This window comes from Bombyx mori, chromosome 25, assembly GCF_030269925.1.
Source record: "Bombyx mori chromosome 25, ASM3026992v2".
NCBI lineage: Eukaryota > Metazoa > Arthropoda > Insecta > Lepidoptera > Bombycidae > Bombyx > Bombyx mori.
In genome coordinates, this window is record NC_085131.1 from 3,859,182 (window position 1) to 3,876,146 (window position 16,965).

The window sequence follows — 16,965 nt, forward strand, 5'->3', positions numbered from 1 at the left end:
TCCATTTCCAAAAATTAACTCGAATACAAAATCATTATTTATCATCATTACATTTAAAAATACAACAGATGTAAAAGAGATAAGACGTGAAATAAAATCATAAGTCGTCGAAGGTCGATTCAAACAACGCGCGTATGATGTAAAGTTTGGTATTAAACTCTCGCTGATAACGAGTTTAAATTGTACTGTGTATTCCCACTTTCTCAATAAAACAGGTACTACAGCCCAACCACGTTAAGGCATTCACTCGGCAAGGTCTCGTGAGATTACCAAAACGGATTTTTGTTGAAACAATAATAAACACGACTGTTACACGCACGCATCTCTTACGATGCATTAATTTAATAAGATTCCAACGGAAAGTCGGACATGTTTGTCGATACGTATGTGTGTACGTGTAGGACGCGTGTCGTAATGGCGGCCGCACATCGGTACGTTAAAATCAAAAGTTGACGTGGGCTCGTTTCGCAACACCTGCTCGCCGGCTGCTGTGCTCTACCCCGATTCTGATGAACCCAAATACCCCATTTGGGATTGATAACTGTATAGTATTACAATTATGATATTATTTTTTTTCATATATGGGTGGACGAGCTCACAACCCACCTGATGTTAAGTGGTTACTGGAGCCCATAGACATTTACAACGTAAATGCACCACCCACCTTGAGATATAAGTTCTAAGGTCTCAGTATGTTTACAGCGGCTGGCCCACCCTTCAAACCGAAACGCATTACTGCTTCACGGCAGAAATAGGCAAGGCGGTGGTACCTACCCGTCCGGACTCACAAGAGGTCCTACCACCACCTACCTTAAAAACTTTTTTTTAAAATGAACAACACTTACATTCCCTGCTCTGCTTCTATCATTTTAGAACTACGAATACGGCAAACGATAACCCCTGTTTAGTAAAGTATTTGAATATAGTTCTATACTATGTTTTCTCATTATATATTCAATATACTGATGATTTTATAATATTCAGTGCATTTAAATTTGTCTTCATATATTTTGAATATTTACGCATGAGTCTTGATTGTTACCGGTTCGGGGAGTTACTATCTTGTAATCGCGATTTGTAAAAACCGGTTTTGATGCTCTACATGAGAACTCAACATAGTTACATATTTTATATGAATAAGGAGAAGCCCAGGTTTGCGTACCAACTAAATAATGCAATGTCGCAAATACAAAAAAAAGACAATGTAGCGGATTTGTCACCCTTCTTGGACCCTCGCCTCGTACGATCGCCACACAATTTTCTATTGAAGCCATTGATTTTGGATATTACGTACGAGTTGTGTGTCAAAGAGCATATATACAAACATAAATAGGAATCATGTTAGTTATTTTATTACAAGTACTATAGAATTACTGTAGTTTTGAAAAGTTACTAATTACTATTCCGGCTTCTAAACCTATGATGTGTGTTCTCTATAGCAACTTTTACTGACTAAATTTTATAATAAACTAGCGACCCGCCCTTCGCTTCGCTTCGGAAACTGTAATTTATTATTGATTTCTACACTATTTAATGGATGTTATTATACATACCTTCCTCTTCAATCACTCTATTTATTAAAATAACCGCATCAAAATCCGTTGCGTGGTTTTAAAGATTTAAGCATATATAGGGATATAGGGACAGAGAAAGCGACTTTGTTTTATACTATGTAGTGATAGTGATTTTTATAAACGGTTTATTGAATTAGATGATGCTGTCTTACCTTCTTCCTGGTCGAGCTCACTTGATCTGTCGATATAAGTTGACGGCAGCCGTTGTAACTATACTTGAGGCCTTAGAACTTATAACTCAAGGTGGGTGGCGCATTTACGTTGTAGATGTCTATGGGCTCCTATAACCACTTAACACCAGGTGGGCTGTGAGCTCCACCCATCTAATCAATAAAAAAAACAATATAATTTTCTCTGTTACAGCGGCGATGGAGGAGGAATCTACCGAATTGCCAGGTACAGACGGCCTGGCGCCGAAGCAGCGGCACCAAGCGAAACACCGCGAGCTGTTCCTGTCCAGGCACGTGGAAACGTTGCCGGCGACGCACATTCGCGGCAAGTGCACCGTCACGCTACTCAACGAGACGGAGTCGCTGCTCAGCTATCTCAATAAGGATGTGAGTATGTACCCGGGGATACGAACGCACTGATAACAAAACTACATTAAGCATATCGCACTAGAGATCCCATTCCACGACGCCTTTCATGCGGCCAATGATCGGAGGCGCTGGCGGGACATTACAAGGAGCAAAATCCTGTCGACATATAATGGTCACGATCCTCAGCATTGAGGAAACGACGCGAGGAGGAGAAGCATATCGGGATTTTTGTTTTTAACCGTCCTCCCTTTGCCTTTTTCGAATCTAAGTTATTTATACTAATATATAAATCTACAGTGGTTTTTACGGATGTTCCGTTATAACTACTGAACCATGCATCCGATTGACTTGAAACTTGGTATCCATGTAGAAAATACATGTACTTAATGGATAGGCTAATATTTATATGAGTGTTGGACTCCCTAATAATAATGCCAATAAATAATAATGGTAATTTCTAATGCAACGGCTAGTCTCTTATAAAAACTAACCACTTGGATCCTAAAACTAAATTTGGATAACACCATAGAAATGTACAATTTAATTTTGAATTTAAATGTAAAAATAAAAATTCTAATTAAACATGGAATTAAAGATTTAATACGATTGTTTTAAGTACATACACGGTTATATTATGAAATAAAGGCTTCAATGTATTAGATAAGTTGCTTAATCGTTCCCACATAAATATAAAATACAGTAATTGGAAGTATTAAAATATTACTCTTAATGTTAATACATCTGTCTTAATTATGATAGACCTTACCCTAAGAGTGTCAATTTGTAATTAGAAAAAACCACAGATAATGTACTCAAAAGCTCATTATGTATGTGTCAAAGATTTTTTTAAATTAGTCCATTAATATTCAATACTGACCAGAATTATAATTACATGTCTTTTAAAAGTAATTAATTAGTTGCGTCTTGTAATACTCAAAGTAAGTTTTGGTCAAACAATAAAATGTTTCAAACGTTCCATTTCATTAAAGTCTGATCTTGATTATATAAAATTATATTGAAATGTATCCAATTATGAAGATTAAAGAAGATTTTAAAGTTCAAGTAACCAAAAGGAAAATCAAAATAATAAAATTGAATTTTAATTAAAAAACTTTTCTCTTTTGTTTCAGGACGCATTTTTTTATTGTTTAGTATTTGATCCTTCACAAAAGACTTTATTAGCAGATAAGGGAGAAATCAGAGTTGGAAGTAGATATCAGACTGAAGTAACTAATTTATTAAAAGAAGGTATGTCAATTCTAACAAATAAACTAAAGATTTAGAACATTTTTTTGTATTTTTTTTCCAACAGGATGATATCATAATCACTAAAAAGGTACTAAAGACCTTACAGTACTAATCTGAATAAATGTGGATTGCCCCTATATATTCAAATTATTCAATCTTTATAAATATAAAATTGTGTGTCAATGAGCTTACAATATAATTCAAACCAGAGATGATCAGAGAGAGAGAGTGTCAGTCAGATGTTATTGATAAATAACTACAACCTTCTACTAGTAGTTAGTCACATCCTTTTTTCAACGTAGTAATTCCTTTAAAATCTTTACCTACCCTTTTTCTTTAACCAACGCTCCTACTTATATTAGGTACCGGTAGCATGTTATTAGAGTTGATTGATACACCATCTATCCTGTGAGTTTAGGCCGCTAAGCAATTCTGTATTGTACACTATTATAGTGGTTGTTCTAATGTTATGAAACTTCAGTTCTACATACTTTATTCAATTAAAAGTGAAAGCAGTGGCATTGGCCACAAGATCTGAATGGTTGCTATTTTTCTATCATAAGGCACTGATAAACAGAAATATAAATACATAAAATAAGAGTTATCTGAAGAGAATATAATTTTGCCTAACCGTTATATGAGATCTTTCATAACTCAATTAATGGTGTAAATTGTGTTTTCCAGGCGAAGAGGACCCACGGATCAGTGAAGAATTAGAAACGTTGGTTTGGACACCGGAGCACGGGCTCACGGACCGACAGATAGATCAGTTCTTAGTTGTGTCGCGGTCCGTGGGCACGTTCGCACGAGCCCTCGACTGCTCCTCCAGCGTCAAGCAGCCCTCGCTGCACATGTCCGCCGCCGCCGCGAGCAGGGACATCACACTGGTAAATCATATCTTCTATCCTGCTTTATCTTGCTCTTGATAAGATCAGCGTGCAGAGAATTGACTGTGCGTGTGGCATTGCGATGTCAAACAGTCTTGTAGTTTAATTCAACCAAGTTCACATACCTTACATGTATATATAACTTGGGAACATTGTATTATTAAGAACTAGTCGATAGGTTAAGTTTGAAAATGAGGGTAGGTACATCTTGCAAATAGAAAGTTTGTACTGATTTTTACACCGTCTGGTATTTTACAATAATCATGGACAATGCTAAAACATGACACTTGAATCAATGTATTGCGTTGTATAAAAATACTTCGGTCTTAATATGCCAATATCAAATCAAATATTCTTGCCTCGGAATTCGTATTATGACGATTAAAAGGTTAGGAGTGTTTAAAGGTATATCCTATCTATGGATAGAAGAAAAATAAATATTGGGTATTATTATAACTACAACAAATTAAATATAATTTATTTTTAATAATACGTGGTTATTTATGATAATATGTGAATTATAGCTAATTGTATAAAGAATATCGATTTCTTAAAACTACTCTCGTACCACCTTGTCGCATGTACAAGGTTTTAAAACAAAATGATTTCTGAACTGTACCTATATAACGCATATTAATGGTGACAAACTTAGACTAATTATTTCATTATTAAATGATTTAAACGAAAATGGAAATACCAACATATTTTTTATTTATTTATTTTTTATTGCGTAGATAGGTGGACGAGCTCACAGCCCGCCTGGTGTTAAGTGGTTACTGGAGCCCATAGACGTCCACAACGTAAATCTCGCCACCCACCTTGAGATATGAGTTCTAAGGTCTCAGTATAGTTACAACGGCTGCCCCACCCTTCAAACCGAAACGCATTGCTGCTTGGCGCATAAGTTGTGTCTCTAGCTAGAAACTAACTAAAACGATGATAATGTGTTTGCAGTTCCACGCGATGGACACCCTCCACAAGTCTGGCTACAGCATAGAGTCGGCGCTGTCGTCGCTGGTGCCGGCGTCGGGCCCCGTGCTGTGCCGCGATGAGATGGAGGAGTGGTCCGCCTCCGAGGCCAACCTGTTCGAGGAGGCACTCGACAAATACGGAAAGGACTTCGCTGATATACGACAGGACTTTGTTAGTATTGCACCTTATAACCTATTGCATTAAGGCTCATTGTTATTCTGCAATAACTTCTTTGCCAATTCATTCATTGAACGTTAAAAGGAAAATTCGATGGTATTTCGAATTTAAAAACAATATTAAAATATATAATAGGGTGTTGGTACATCCAAACTATCTTTTGAAAATTCTAAAATGAAATTAACGAAATGAGCGCGATCTGATATTTTTTAAATGGTATTTTATGACCTGGTATCTAAGACCTTTAAGTCATGTCTTATTTTAATTTATATTCTTATTTTTATGAAAAATGATAATATGGAGTGAAAGGAAATGCAATGAAACGAACATGATTAATTTGAGACATTAATCAACTGGAATGAAATTAATGAGATGAGATGATATGGGATGAAATATAAAATGGTGGTCATTTCAGTAGACTTTGTGGAGGATCCCGAGAAGTTACGTCCAGCGCCTTTGTTTCATTTTCCCACATTTGTGCACTTTCACAGAAAGTAAACAGTTAATAAACCACCGTTATTACACATTTAAACCTGAAGAAACACTAAATAGACAAATTAAAACAAATCACATGACTTCACTCCTCGCGCCAACAAATCCACGGCGCGAACTGAAAACGTAAAAATGCCATAGATTAAAAATTGATTGCGATATATATAACATAAATACATAGGTGCATAATTATTCAATGAAATACAACAGTGCACTAAGTTCGAGAATTACAAACGAAGACAAACGATCTTGCGATCCACACTACCATGAATGAGTGTGAAGAATCATACTGCATTAGTATCTACTGAATTCTCATACTTTGAACTTTACATGATAAGACTTCTGTAGTACATACTTTTCTTCATCAGTACCTTAATAACAATGGTTTCCTTTCTTCTCCAAATTTTAAAATCAATGTATTAACTATAATAGTAGTATTATTATCAAAATTATATTTCTTCAATGTAAGCTCTTTAGTTTTTCGTTTCGTCACAGTTACCATGGAAAACGTTAAAGAATTTAGTGGAGTACTACTACATGTGGAAGACGACGGATCGCTACGTACAACAGAAACGCGTGAAAGCGGTCGAAGCTGAGTCAAAACTGAAACAAGTGTACATTCCCAACTAGTGAGTGTTTGTACCGACAAACTATACTTCTTTATTATTATTATTATTTTTGCTTAAATATATAATACAACTAATTCCTGGGTTCCTCTTCTTCTTATCAGCCCAAAGACGTCCACTGCTGGACATTGGCCTCCCCCAAGCCTCGCCACAAAGACTGGTCCTGCGCTGCCTATTTAATCTAATAATAACTATTTCCTGAGTTATTGTTTCATAAATATTATTATATGTTGCACATTATTGATACTAAAATATCTATATAAAACTAAAATTGATTTGTTACAAACTATGTTAATGAATCTTGAAAGTCGATCTTAACCCAGTTTTGTTGATTTGTATGTGTGAAGGTCACATTATAAAGTCCAGTTTAGTTTAAGAATTAATTAAACTGAGAGTTTTTCGTTCGGAGTTAAAATTTGCTGTTAGATAATGAGAATGAATTTTATTTTCAACAATGCCGAATTGGAGACATAACAAATTCTAAATTCTAGTTATATATTTTCAGTAACAAACCGAATCCGGCGTTAATTACGAACAACAGCAGTGGTAGCAAAAGCGGTGTCCTAAACGGAGGCACAAACGGCACGCCCGCGCCGCAACTCTGTGCATCATGTCAAGGTAAATTATGCTCTAAAACAATAACGACTAAATATAATTTAGGAGTATTTTCGTTTATCCATAAAAAAATTAAGATTAAATTAATTGTTAAAATATTTTATTTCATTGTTTCATTTTAATTTTGTGTTATTTATTGTCAACAGTTACAAGTTCAAACCAGTGGTATTCATGGGGACCACAGCATTTACAGTACAGATTGTGTGGTACATGTTGGCAGTACTGGAAAAAATATGGCGGTCTAAAGGTGAAAATTTAAATACATAAAACTCATAAATAGATCTTAATGCAAAAAAAGAAAAACATAAAAGAAATCATCGTATAGCAACATTGAACTGTTAACGGAAATCATTACAAATTGTTAATTATTCTTTATTGTAGATCACAATATCAAAACTTCTTTAAATTCCGGAATTACAATAGGGACCGAGACGGGGCTATAGAGGGCAGCACTAATGGCTCTAGTGGCGACCCGCTGCGAAACAATAACGAACCGTTTGGATGCTTATTTCAAAGTTCAAATTAAATTTTATTCATTTATATGTAATTTAATAAATAATAGAGAAAAGGGCCCGTTAGGGCTTATAAGACCTTTTTCGAATTCATCACATATTTCATCAAATGATACAATCTTAGATTTTTATTCGGTCATATTTTAACTGAAAAATTATCTTAAGGAAATACTCATTCATATTAATTACTTATTATTTATCTGTTTATGTCAACAATTATAATGTAAAAAAGTAGAATATTTACCTGATACTTTTACATAAGTGATTTATAATATAATGATGCTGCATAAACATGAAACAAACTTAATAAAATAACGCAGATTTAATTTTAAAAACATTTTTTTCATTTAAAAACCCTCTAATGCATTGTCATTGTTTAACAAAAGGATTTCTTAACCTCTGATTTTCAACAATTACTACAGCGCAAATAACATTAGCAATTAATTAGCAGCAGCGATATACCGTCTACTGTTGGTAGCCCCTGATCACTCGGGACCTAAAAATCTAATTAGATTTTTCGCAAATTTACTTGAATTATCTTATAAAAAAAATTCTTTTATACATTGACAACATCGAGTAATGTAAAATATGAGATAGACATTCAAATCCTCAGAAAACGTATAAATTTTTTGATTCAGATACAAGAACATATTGCATTATGACCTTGCAAAAATGAAAATTATTAAACTGAAATATACTACCAAATAATTTCACTTCATTCACAATTATACTGTTTCAGTGCAAGTGTTGTGCAATCACAATCAAAATGTTCACTTTTTTTTTTAATACAACATACATAACATTTTGTAATACATAATAAAACTTAAAAGCGCGTCCCCGTTTTACTAATAATAAGCCCACTGAGTTTCTCGCCGGATCTTCTCAGTGGGTCGCGTTTCCGATCCGGTGGTAGATTCTGCGCAGCACGGCTCTTGCTAGGGTTCGTGTTAGCAATGTCGTCAGGTTTGAGCCCCGTGAGCTCACCTACTAGTTAAGGTTCCGCTGAAATAGCCTCTTAATAGGCTATCAGTTTAGGTAGGAAAAAAAAAACTAATAATATCGGTGCTCTGTCTACGGTACATACATTTATGAAGCTACATTTGGGTGCTGTAAAAATATTTTCAAACCAACTTTAGTAAGAAAATTACTACAAAACTGACTTTGTCTTGTACATTTGTATAGTATACTAGACAATTGTTATTATTCGACACCTACAAAAAAAATCATATCGAAAGGTGAAAGGCTATTTGTTTTAAGCGATATTTACCTTGTGATTAAAGGTGCGTTTTATTTGGTATTAGCATTAACAATTTGATGTTCTCAATTGAACTTCAATTAAGTTTTCCCCATTCAAATACCTGAAAAACTTTTTTTGTTATGGCGTTTTTCCAAATTTAAATTTTCAAATGGCTCTTCTGTAAAGTTACAAAAATGTCGTTTAAACCGAATAGCCTTTTGACCCCTCTATATATTATATGACCTTAGTTTGACTTACATTAGACAATACGAAGAGGAATTGTTGTCTCGGTTCATATAGATTCTGTAATTATTTAAGTTTAATGTTTGTCAAGTAACCACAAAAGCATCTTGGGTCATTGAACAATTTTGATACTTGAAAAATATCAAAATGAAAATTTTTAAGTTTACCGGCTAACAAGAACCTTACATTTCATTAGATTGTTAACTGTAATCCACAAACTGGAACTTAAGTAAATTTGCAATGATTTGAAAACTTATTTTCAATTAGCTTAGATAGGCTGATAAGTTCACTGTCCATCTGATGTTAAGTCCGGGTGTAAGAGTGCAGGGAAGTCGTTTAGTGGGTGGGCCCTAAATTCCTTGGGCCCGCGGTCTGCTCTCAACACCTGCAGATCGTTGAGTCTCACATACCCCGCGCGCCCCCTAGGCGCGGGGACCTCGTAGGAGGTTCGGCCCTCGGACCAAAAAAAAAAAAAATAAATAAAAAAAAAGCTTGGCTCATGGGTTCAGTTTGAAATTTAGAGGAGCAACGACCCGGGCTGGTTACACAACATGAACTAAATGTAGGAAATAAACAATATTCCTATTACGCAGAAATATTGTACATACCGGTGCCTTTGAATCAGTAGACCAGTGTATTTAGTGCGAGTTTTTTAACGTTCTCGATAGTATAAGAGTTAGCTCAAAATTGTCTGCAGTTGGAACAGCGTCCCAACTCCATACAAAGTTGAGTTAACTTTTACGCTATCGAGGGCGTTAAAAAACTCGCACTAAGCACACAGTACAGCTGTCACGAGATAACGTATTGTATGAGACGTTTGTTCGGTACAGACGGCGGGTGTGTTCAGTGAGAGCGAGGCGGAGACGACCAAGAGTGTGAGGGAACCTGACGAGACCGCGCTCTCCGCGCCGCACCGGCCCCACCGCTGCGCCGTGCTCAACTGCGCCAAGGTGACCCCCCCCCCTGCTCGCCCCCAATATCACATCACTGCTTACACACATTGACATGTCTTTCAATTTTGCAATACTTTAATATACGTCACTCGTCGCCGCCGACCTACCGCTCTCATAATGTTATTGGACGATAGAATATCAACTTTTAGTAGGAAGAACTCGACCTAAACAAAGAGTTAATTAAAAATGTTAAGGTCTTTCATATTTATGATAATACCTCTCTCATAACGACAAGCTTCTCGAAACAAAACTTGTTTTCTATTACTTGATTTTTGTAACAAGACTAATTCTCGTTTCTTGAGTTTTATGTCACTGCAGAATATAATTTGAATCTAAGTTTTGACTTTAAATTAGGTTTCAATTTGTGACATAATTGTATATTGGCTGGCTGCGTTTTTTTTTCTTTCTTTTTCATTGCCTTTGTAGGCAGACGAGCATACGGCCCTCCTGATGTTGAGTGGCTACCGTCGCCCATGGACTTTAGCAATGCCAGGAGCAGAGCCAAGCCGCTGCCTACCGTTTAATACTCTCCACAAGCCTCGTTTGAAGAAGGACATGTCACAGCGCTCGGGAAACACCGTGGAGGGGACCTCATTCCATAGCCGGATGGTACGTGGCATATTGTCGTACGTCCGTAATAATATAGTTGTGTTGTGGCGTAGGAGTTCAAGTTACGCGCCCACCTGGCGCGGCACGTGGCCACCGCGCACGGCGGCGAGGGCGCGCGCCCCGTCATGAAGACGCGCGCTGCCTTCTACCTGCGCGCGTCGCCCTACACGCGCCTCGCGCGCCGCCTGTCCCGCACGCTGCGCCGCCCCAAGCACTACGCGCGCTCGCCCTTCTCGCCCATCAACCTGACGCTGCTCAAGAACGACTGTGAGTACCTAACCTACTAGTCATAGTTGCAATCAAAATTAATAACAAAAATATTAATAAAAAATACAAAATTTGTTCATTTAACGCTCTAACCCAGAGGTTGCCAAACTTATTTCATCTACTGCCCACTTTGAGAATAAATTATTTTTTAGCGCCCCCATTTTTTCACCTACTTAAAAACTACTATAGCGAGAGCTCAGTCGGTCCTTCTAAATGAAATTATAAATCGCTTCCCAAGCTTCTACACAACGCCCCCTTTTTTTTTCTGGGTTTCTTACCGCCCCCCCTTTAGGCCTGCAGCGCCCACAAGGGGGCGTTATCGCCCACTTTGGAAAGGCTGCTCTAACTCGTGTGCCTAATGCGAATTTTTTAACTTGTCGATCACGTAAAAGTTAACTCACTACATTTTGCCGCTAGGGGCGCTGTTCCAACTCCGTACAAATTTGAGTGTTCTTTTACGCGAACGAGAAGTTAAAAAAACTCGCACTGAACTCAAGATAATGGATTTCTTAAATGTTCCTAATAGTTCTCCTAATAAGTTTTTCAATTTAAAAATATAAAAAAATAAACACAAAATTAATGAAACTTGGACAAAATATCTGTTAAAGTCAGCCAAGAAAGTGCAAAGCTCAAGTGTTTTTTTTTCCATATCATAAAAAGCTGTGTGACAACAGATGTTTAATTGATTTATAAAATTTTCCAATGAATATTGTAGTTTTCTAATATAGACAACATTCTCTTAAAGTCGTAACAAAATCAACAATGAAAGCAACCTACAATCTATAATTTTTGGTTAGGTTGGTATTTATTTTTGCGCAATAATCTGTTGTTAATATGTTGATGTGAACGTGACGCTCTGCCCAGGCACCGCGGGGGCGGAAGCGGGCAGCGCGAGCGGGGCGGCAGGTGCGGCGCGCGTGCGCGGGCCAGTGGGCGCGGTGGCGGCGCGTCTGGCGGCCGCGCGTGGGGTGCCGCTGTCCCGCTCCGCCACGCACGAGTGGCTGCTGCTCACGCCCAAGGACCGCATGCCCGTGCCCGACCACGTCGCCTTCCCCAAACCGCCCAAGGCACCAGGTCAGTGCGCTTCCAACCCTCCAATACATCTTTAACATAACTTGCCTTTAACTAAAATTAACAGCGTATATGGATACGCTGCGTTACTTAATGAATAAATAACACCTTTCCTCAAAGAATTTAAGAATCACTACGAAAAACCGTGGTACTATTTGCCAAATTCAAATGATTATTAATGAAATGTTTTTTATGATTAAATTGATTTTTTTTTGTAGTCGTTGGCTCTTTGGAAGATCTGTGTCATAGTGCCTTCAACGCACGACATTGTATCATATTTACCTAAGCAAAGTTTCAGTAGTAATTTATAAAATCGGTTAGTGAGATTTACGTTTACGTCATATAAAATCTAATAAAAGGTAGTCTAGAGTCTAAAGTAGTTTAGAAGTGAGGTCGTGACGCGTGCGTGTGCGTTACAGACGGCAGCCTGCTGTACGAGCGCGTGCTGTCCCGCGGCGAGCTGGAGGCGCGCCGGGCCGAGCCCGCGCCGCCGCTCAAGCGCCGCGCCTACGACGACATCAACGGACTCGACAGTCAGTACCGCCCCGCACTCGATCACTTACCACCCGCATAAAACACGTTGACTGCCGTGTAGGTCATCGGTGCCCTACGCGGCGCATTGAAGTAATTTTTTTTTACAAGCGGCTCGCTCCGGCTCCGCTCTGATCTTTAACAAAAATTTCAACGATATTTGACGTTGTTTTATTCTTAAAAATAAAATAACACTTATTGCGGCATAACTAGTAACTAATAGTTAGACATATGCAGTCGCGACACTTTTTTGTAAATAATAATGTTTTCTACAAAGTCGTAGTACATCAATAGTTTTCGCAGGGCACGCGATGGAACATTTTAGGTAATATTTTTACACCTTGGGTAACATTATTGGAGTTTTAGTAAGGATCCATTTTTTTTCTTTCAAAAAATACTATAGCCTATGTCACTCGGGAATAGTTTAGCTTCCAAACAGTGAAAAAATTTTTCAAATCGATTCAGTAGTTTCGAAGCCTACTCAATACAAACAAACAAATCTTTCCTCTTTATAATATTAGTATAGATTGCCCTTGTAGGCAGACAACCATACGGCCCATCTGATGGTGAGTGGTTACCGTCGCCCATGGAATTCAGCATTGCCAGGGGTGCCTACCGTTAAGTACTCTCTCCACAAGCCTCGTTTGAAGAAGGATATGTCATAGCGCTCGGGAGACACCGTGGAGGGAAGCTCATGGTTTATCGATTATATCGATTTCTCTCTTCGATCACCTTACTAATACACGGAATATATAGTATACTGAAAAAAAAACCGGTAGATACTCAGAATGAATTCTCTATTTCTAAGAGACTTAAAAGACTAAAACATACATTAACAAACAAAAGAACTTAGTAGAACTTAGTAACAGAATTCGATATAATTACTTCAGTGCGCCGCGTAGGGCACCAATGACCTACATGGCAGTCAACGTGTTAACTTATATTCAAACGACCAACGAATTATATCATATAAAAAAAGATTTAATATTTTCGCAAGTTAATTAAGCTTTTAATTAAATAGATAATATTGTATTTAGAACAATGAGTAATAAATGTATAATTTGTTAAATGCTTACCTTTACGGAAACAGCAACAACACCAGGTTAGTAAATGAGAATTATAAAAATAAATAAATGTGGGGAAAAAGTAAATGTTATGAATTTCATAAGTTTATGGAAAATGTAGTGTGAGGTCTTTGGTGTTGTGAGGGTTTGTGTGCGTTGGTCGAGTTGTCCTCCGGAAATCTCGTCACAGTGGTCAATAAAACACTGAGTATGTTTATGTTATTCGCATCAGCGACCGCGTCGGATCGCTGCCCGTTAACCACTGACGTGTATAGCTTATTACTATTACTTTTACTGCATTGTAGGCTTAAGCGGGGCGGAGTATCACTCCCCAACACTAGGAAACAAAACTATCAAAACGTTATGTGACTGCATAGCTAAGGAATCACAATACCCTTGAGCTTTAATTGTTTCGGAAACCATAGGAAAAGTCCTTTCAAAAACCTTCCATTTCGTAAAGTCAAAATCTCAAAAGATCATTCTGGCCCAGAATGTCACATAGGAGATTTCAAATTTGCAACAACGATGTGTGATTTGTTAAATTTATATTTTTTATTTTTTTATTGTCCCTGTAGGCAGCCGAGCATACGGCCCACCTGAATGGTTACCGTCACCCATGGACTTCACCTACCGTTGAATGTTCGTACTGTACCTTCGACAGTTGAATGTTTTCCATTGTTCTTGTTACAATTGTACATATATGTATGATGCGGTTGTCGCAGGAGTGGGCGAGCGGTCGCGCGAGACGCTGGCGCCGCCCGCCAAGCGCCCCAACAAGCACCCGGCGCCCATGCAGCGGCCCTCGCGCGAGCAGTACGCCGCCATGTGCGCGCGCGCGCAGGCCACCGGACAGCCGCTGCCGCCGCACGTCTTCGCGCACGTACGTACCGCTCACTCTCCTCACTCCTACTCATGCGAACCACTGCTCTTGCTAGCCCTAGTATATATTTTATAAGGAATTTTATGACCTGGTAACTAAGACCTTTAAGTCATGTCTTATTTTAATTTATATTCTTAATTTTATTAAAAATGATAATATGGAGTGAAATGAAATGAAATGAAAATGATTAATTTGGGAGATTAATGAACTGGGATGAAATTAAATAAAACGAAATGACAGGGGATGAAATATAATCTCAGTAAAATAGTGGTATTTTACTGAGATTTTTCAGTGGACTTTTTGGAGGATCCCGAGAAGTTACGTCCAGCAGCTTTGTTTCATTTTCCCACATTTGTGCACAGATATCAAACAGTTAATAAACCACCGTTATTACACATTTAAACCTGAAGAAACACTAAATAGACAAAATAAAACAAATCACACAACTTCACTCCTCGCGTTCCCGCCAAAAAGTTCGCTAAGGCTAGTGTTAGCAAGGCCCCTCAGATTGAGCGCCTTGAGCTCACCTGGAGCGTAGCTGGAATAGGCTCTTAAGCTACCAGCGAATAGGTACGAGAAAAATGCACTAATCGACTGAACTTTTTGTACCAGATAGTAACGATTCATCCCAATATACAATTTGTTTTATTATTCGCGAGTTACTAATTTAGCATGCCTAAATTAACGATTTCAATTAATAATTTAGAATATAGAAAAACATATTAGATTTGAATTATGTTGACCTTGTTTTCTAGAAGATTGTCCTGTAACTTATAACAACCGCTTTTAATATTAATAAAAAAAAATTTAATAATAAATAAAAAGATAGATTTGAGTTAATAATAAATGTACGTGTTAGGTAAATGGCAAACCGACAAACATCACAGGACGCGGCGGCCGCCGACACGTGATCTCGTGGATGGACGCTCCCGACGACCTATACTTCAGAGCCACCGATGCGGCCAAGTGAGTGCTTTCTAATGTTTAACCGTTGTACGTGCTCACCGAGCCTATAGGTACCGTGAGAATCGACATTATGTCATATACGACTCTAACAAAAACGAACGTAAAATGCTGCCAAGTAAAGGTATTAGAGGTAAAATAATGGTAATTGAAAGAAATAGAAGCTCTTTTAAGTTTCAGACCTAAAAATCCATCCTCATTTATTTAGTCAAAGTTTCGACTCAATGTTACATGGCAATGTTACATTTTACTAAGAATGTACCTAAGACGTGAGACGCGAGTGGCGCCGCTGAGTTTGTCGCAGGACCTTCTCAGCGGTAGTAGATTCATTCGCGAAGCAATTGCTATTGAGTTGTAAGGTCTCCTTCGGAGGCGCTCGGGTGGCTGTTAGCTAATCCCACCCCTCCTGTACTGGTTTTTTTTATTTATTGCTTAGATGGGTGGACGAGTTCACAGCCCACCTGGTGTTAAGTGGTTACTGGAGCCCATAGACATGTACAACGTAAATGCGCCACCCACCTTGAGATATAAGTTCTAAGATCTCAGTATACGCATTACTGCTTCACGGCAGAAATAGGCAGGGTGGAGTGACAAGAGGTCCTACCAGCAGTAATCGTGCTTGTGTGCGTGCAGGGCGGCGCGGCGCGCGCTGAGCGGCGGGGAGGTGCGGCGCGGGGCGCGGGCGCCGTGGCGGGCGGTGCGCGCGGGCGGGAAGGCGCCGCCGCTGCAGCTCGTGATCCTGGACTGACGGCGCCCGCACTCCGTGGACGCGCTGCTCGCCTGACCGCCGCCCCTGTAGATAATACTTTCGACTATGTTCTTCTAACCGCGACCCGACTCGACTCGTGTCCCGCGACAATCATGTATTTGATACATAAAACGATATGTAAGTCTATTTCATTCGGAGATTCATTGTAGGATAATTTACAATTTTTTTCATAAATAAAGCACAAATCGAAACTTTGGCTGGTTTTCTTTGTTTCTCTTCTGGTTGTCGCTCCACTCATGATACAGCGTTGATAATTAAATTGGCGTTTGAACACTGTATTGGAAAGCGTCATTAAAAAAAATATATTTATAATTCGAAGGGTAATTTATTTGTATTTGGTGTAGGCGACATTTTTGTAACATCACAGGAGAGGCATTTGAAGTTTAAAATTTGGAAAAAATATCATAAAAAAAAACTTCTTCAGCTATTTGAATGGAGTAAACTTAATTAAAGTTCAATTACAAACATCGAATTGTCGATACTGATACCAAGTAATACGGGACCTTTACTTACAAAGATAAATGTCGCTTAAACCAAATAGCCTTTCACCCCTCGAATTATACATAGACAAACACACCGAATCTAAACTGAAGCATCTGCAAGCGAATCTAACAATGCCTCACTGAATTCGCTATCAATTCAGTGGCACGCATAAGAAGCATCTATCTATAAATGTGACCTTAGAATGTGTCAAAAATGCAATATTTTTTCACATTTTTTTAATCATGGGATTTGA

At 38.2% G+C, this 16,965-nt stretch overlaps 1 protein-coding gene across 1 annotated transcript in view; it reads left to right on the forward strand.

Moving 5' to 3' along the window:
* Positions 1 to 16,420, forward strand: part of LOC101742923 (metastasis-associated protein MTA3) — a 73,742-nt gene extending 57,322 nt beyond the window's left edge. The window contains exons 4-17 of the mRNA XM_004923302.4: positions 1,938 to 2,131; positions 3,244 to 3,361; positions 4,046 to 4,248; positions 5,203 to 5,391; positions 6,385 to 6,518; positions 7,021 to 7,133; positions 7,277 to 7,377; positions 9,953 to 10,072; positions 10,738 to 10,951; positions 11,816 to 12,025; positions 12,442 to 12,555; positions 14,340 to 14,497; positions 15,357 to 15,463; positions 16,094 to 16,420. Coding sequence (XP_004923359.2) covers positions 1,938 to 2,131; positions 3,244 to 3,361; positions 4,046 to 4,248; positions 5,203 to 5,391; positions 6,385 to 6,518; positions 7,021 to 7,133; positions 7,277 to 7,377; positions 9,953 to 10,072; positions 10,738 to 10,951; positions 11,816 to 12,025; positions 12,442 to 12,555; positions 14,340 to 14,497; positions 15,357 to 15,463; positions 16,094 to 16,208 — 2,090 coding nt within the window. The 3' untranslated portion in view covers positions 16,209 to 16,420. The remainder of the gene's footprint in view (positions 1 to 1,937; positions 2,132 to 3,243; positions 3,362 to 4,045; positions 4,249 to 5,202; positions 5,392 to 6,384; positions 6,519 to 7,020; positions 7,134 to 7,276; positions 7,378 to 9,952; positions 10,073 to 10,737; positions 10,952 to 11,815; positions 12,026 to 12,441; positions 12,556 to 14,339; positions 14,498 to 15,356; positions 15,464 to 16,093) is intronic.
* The last annotated feature ends 545 nt before the right edge of the window (positions 16,421 to 16,965 follow it).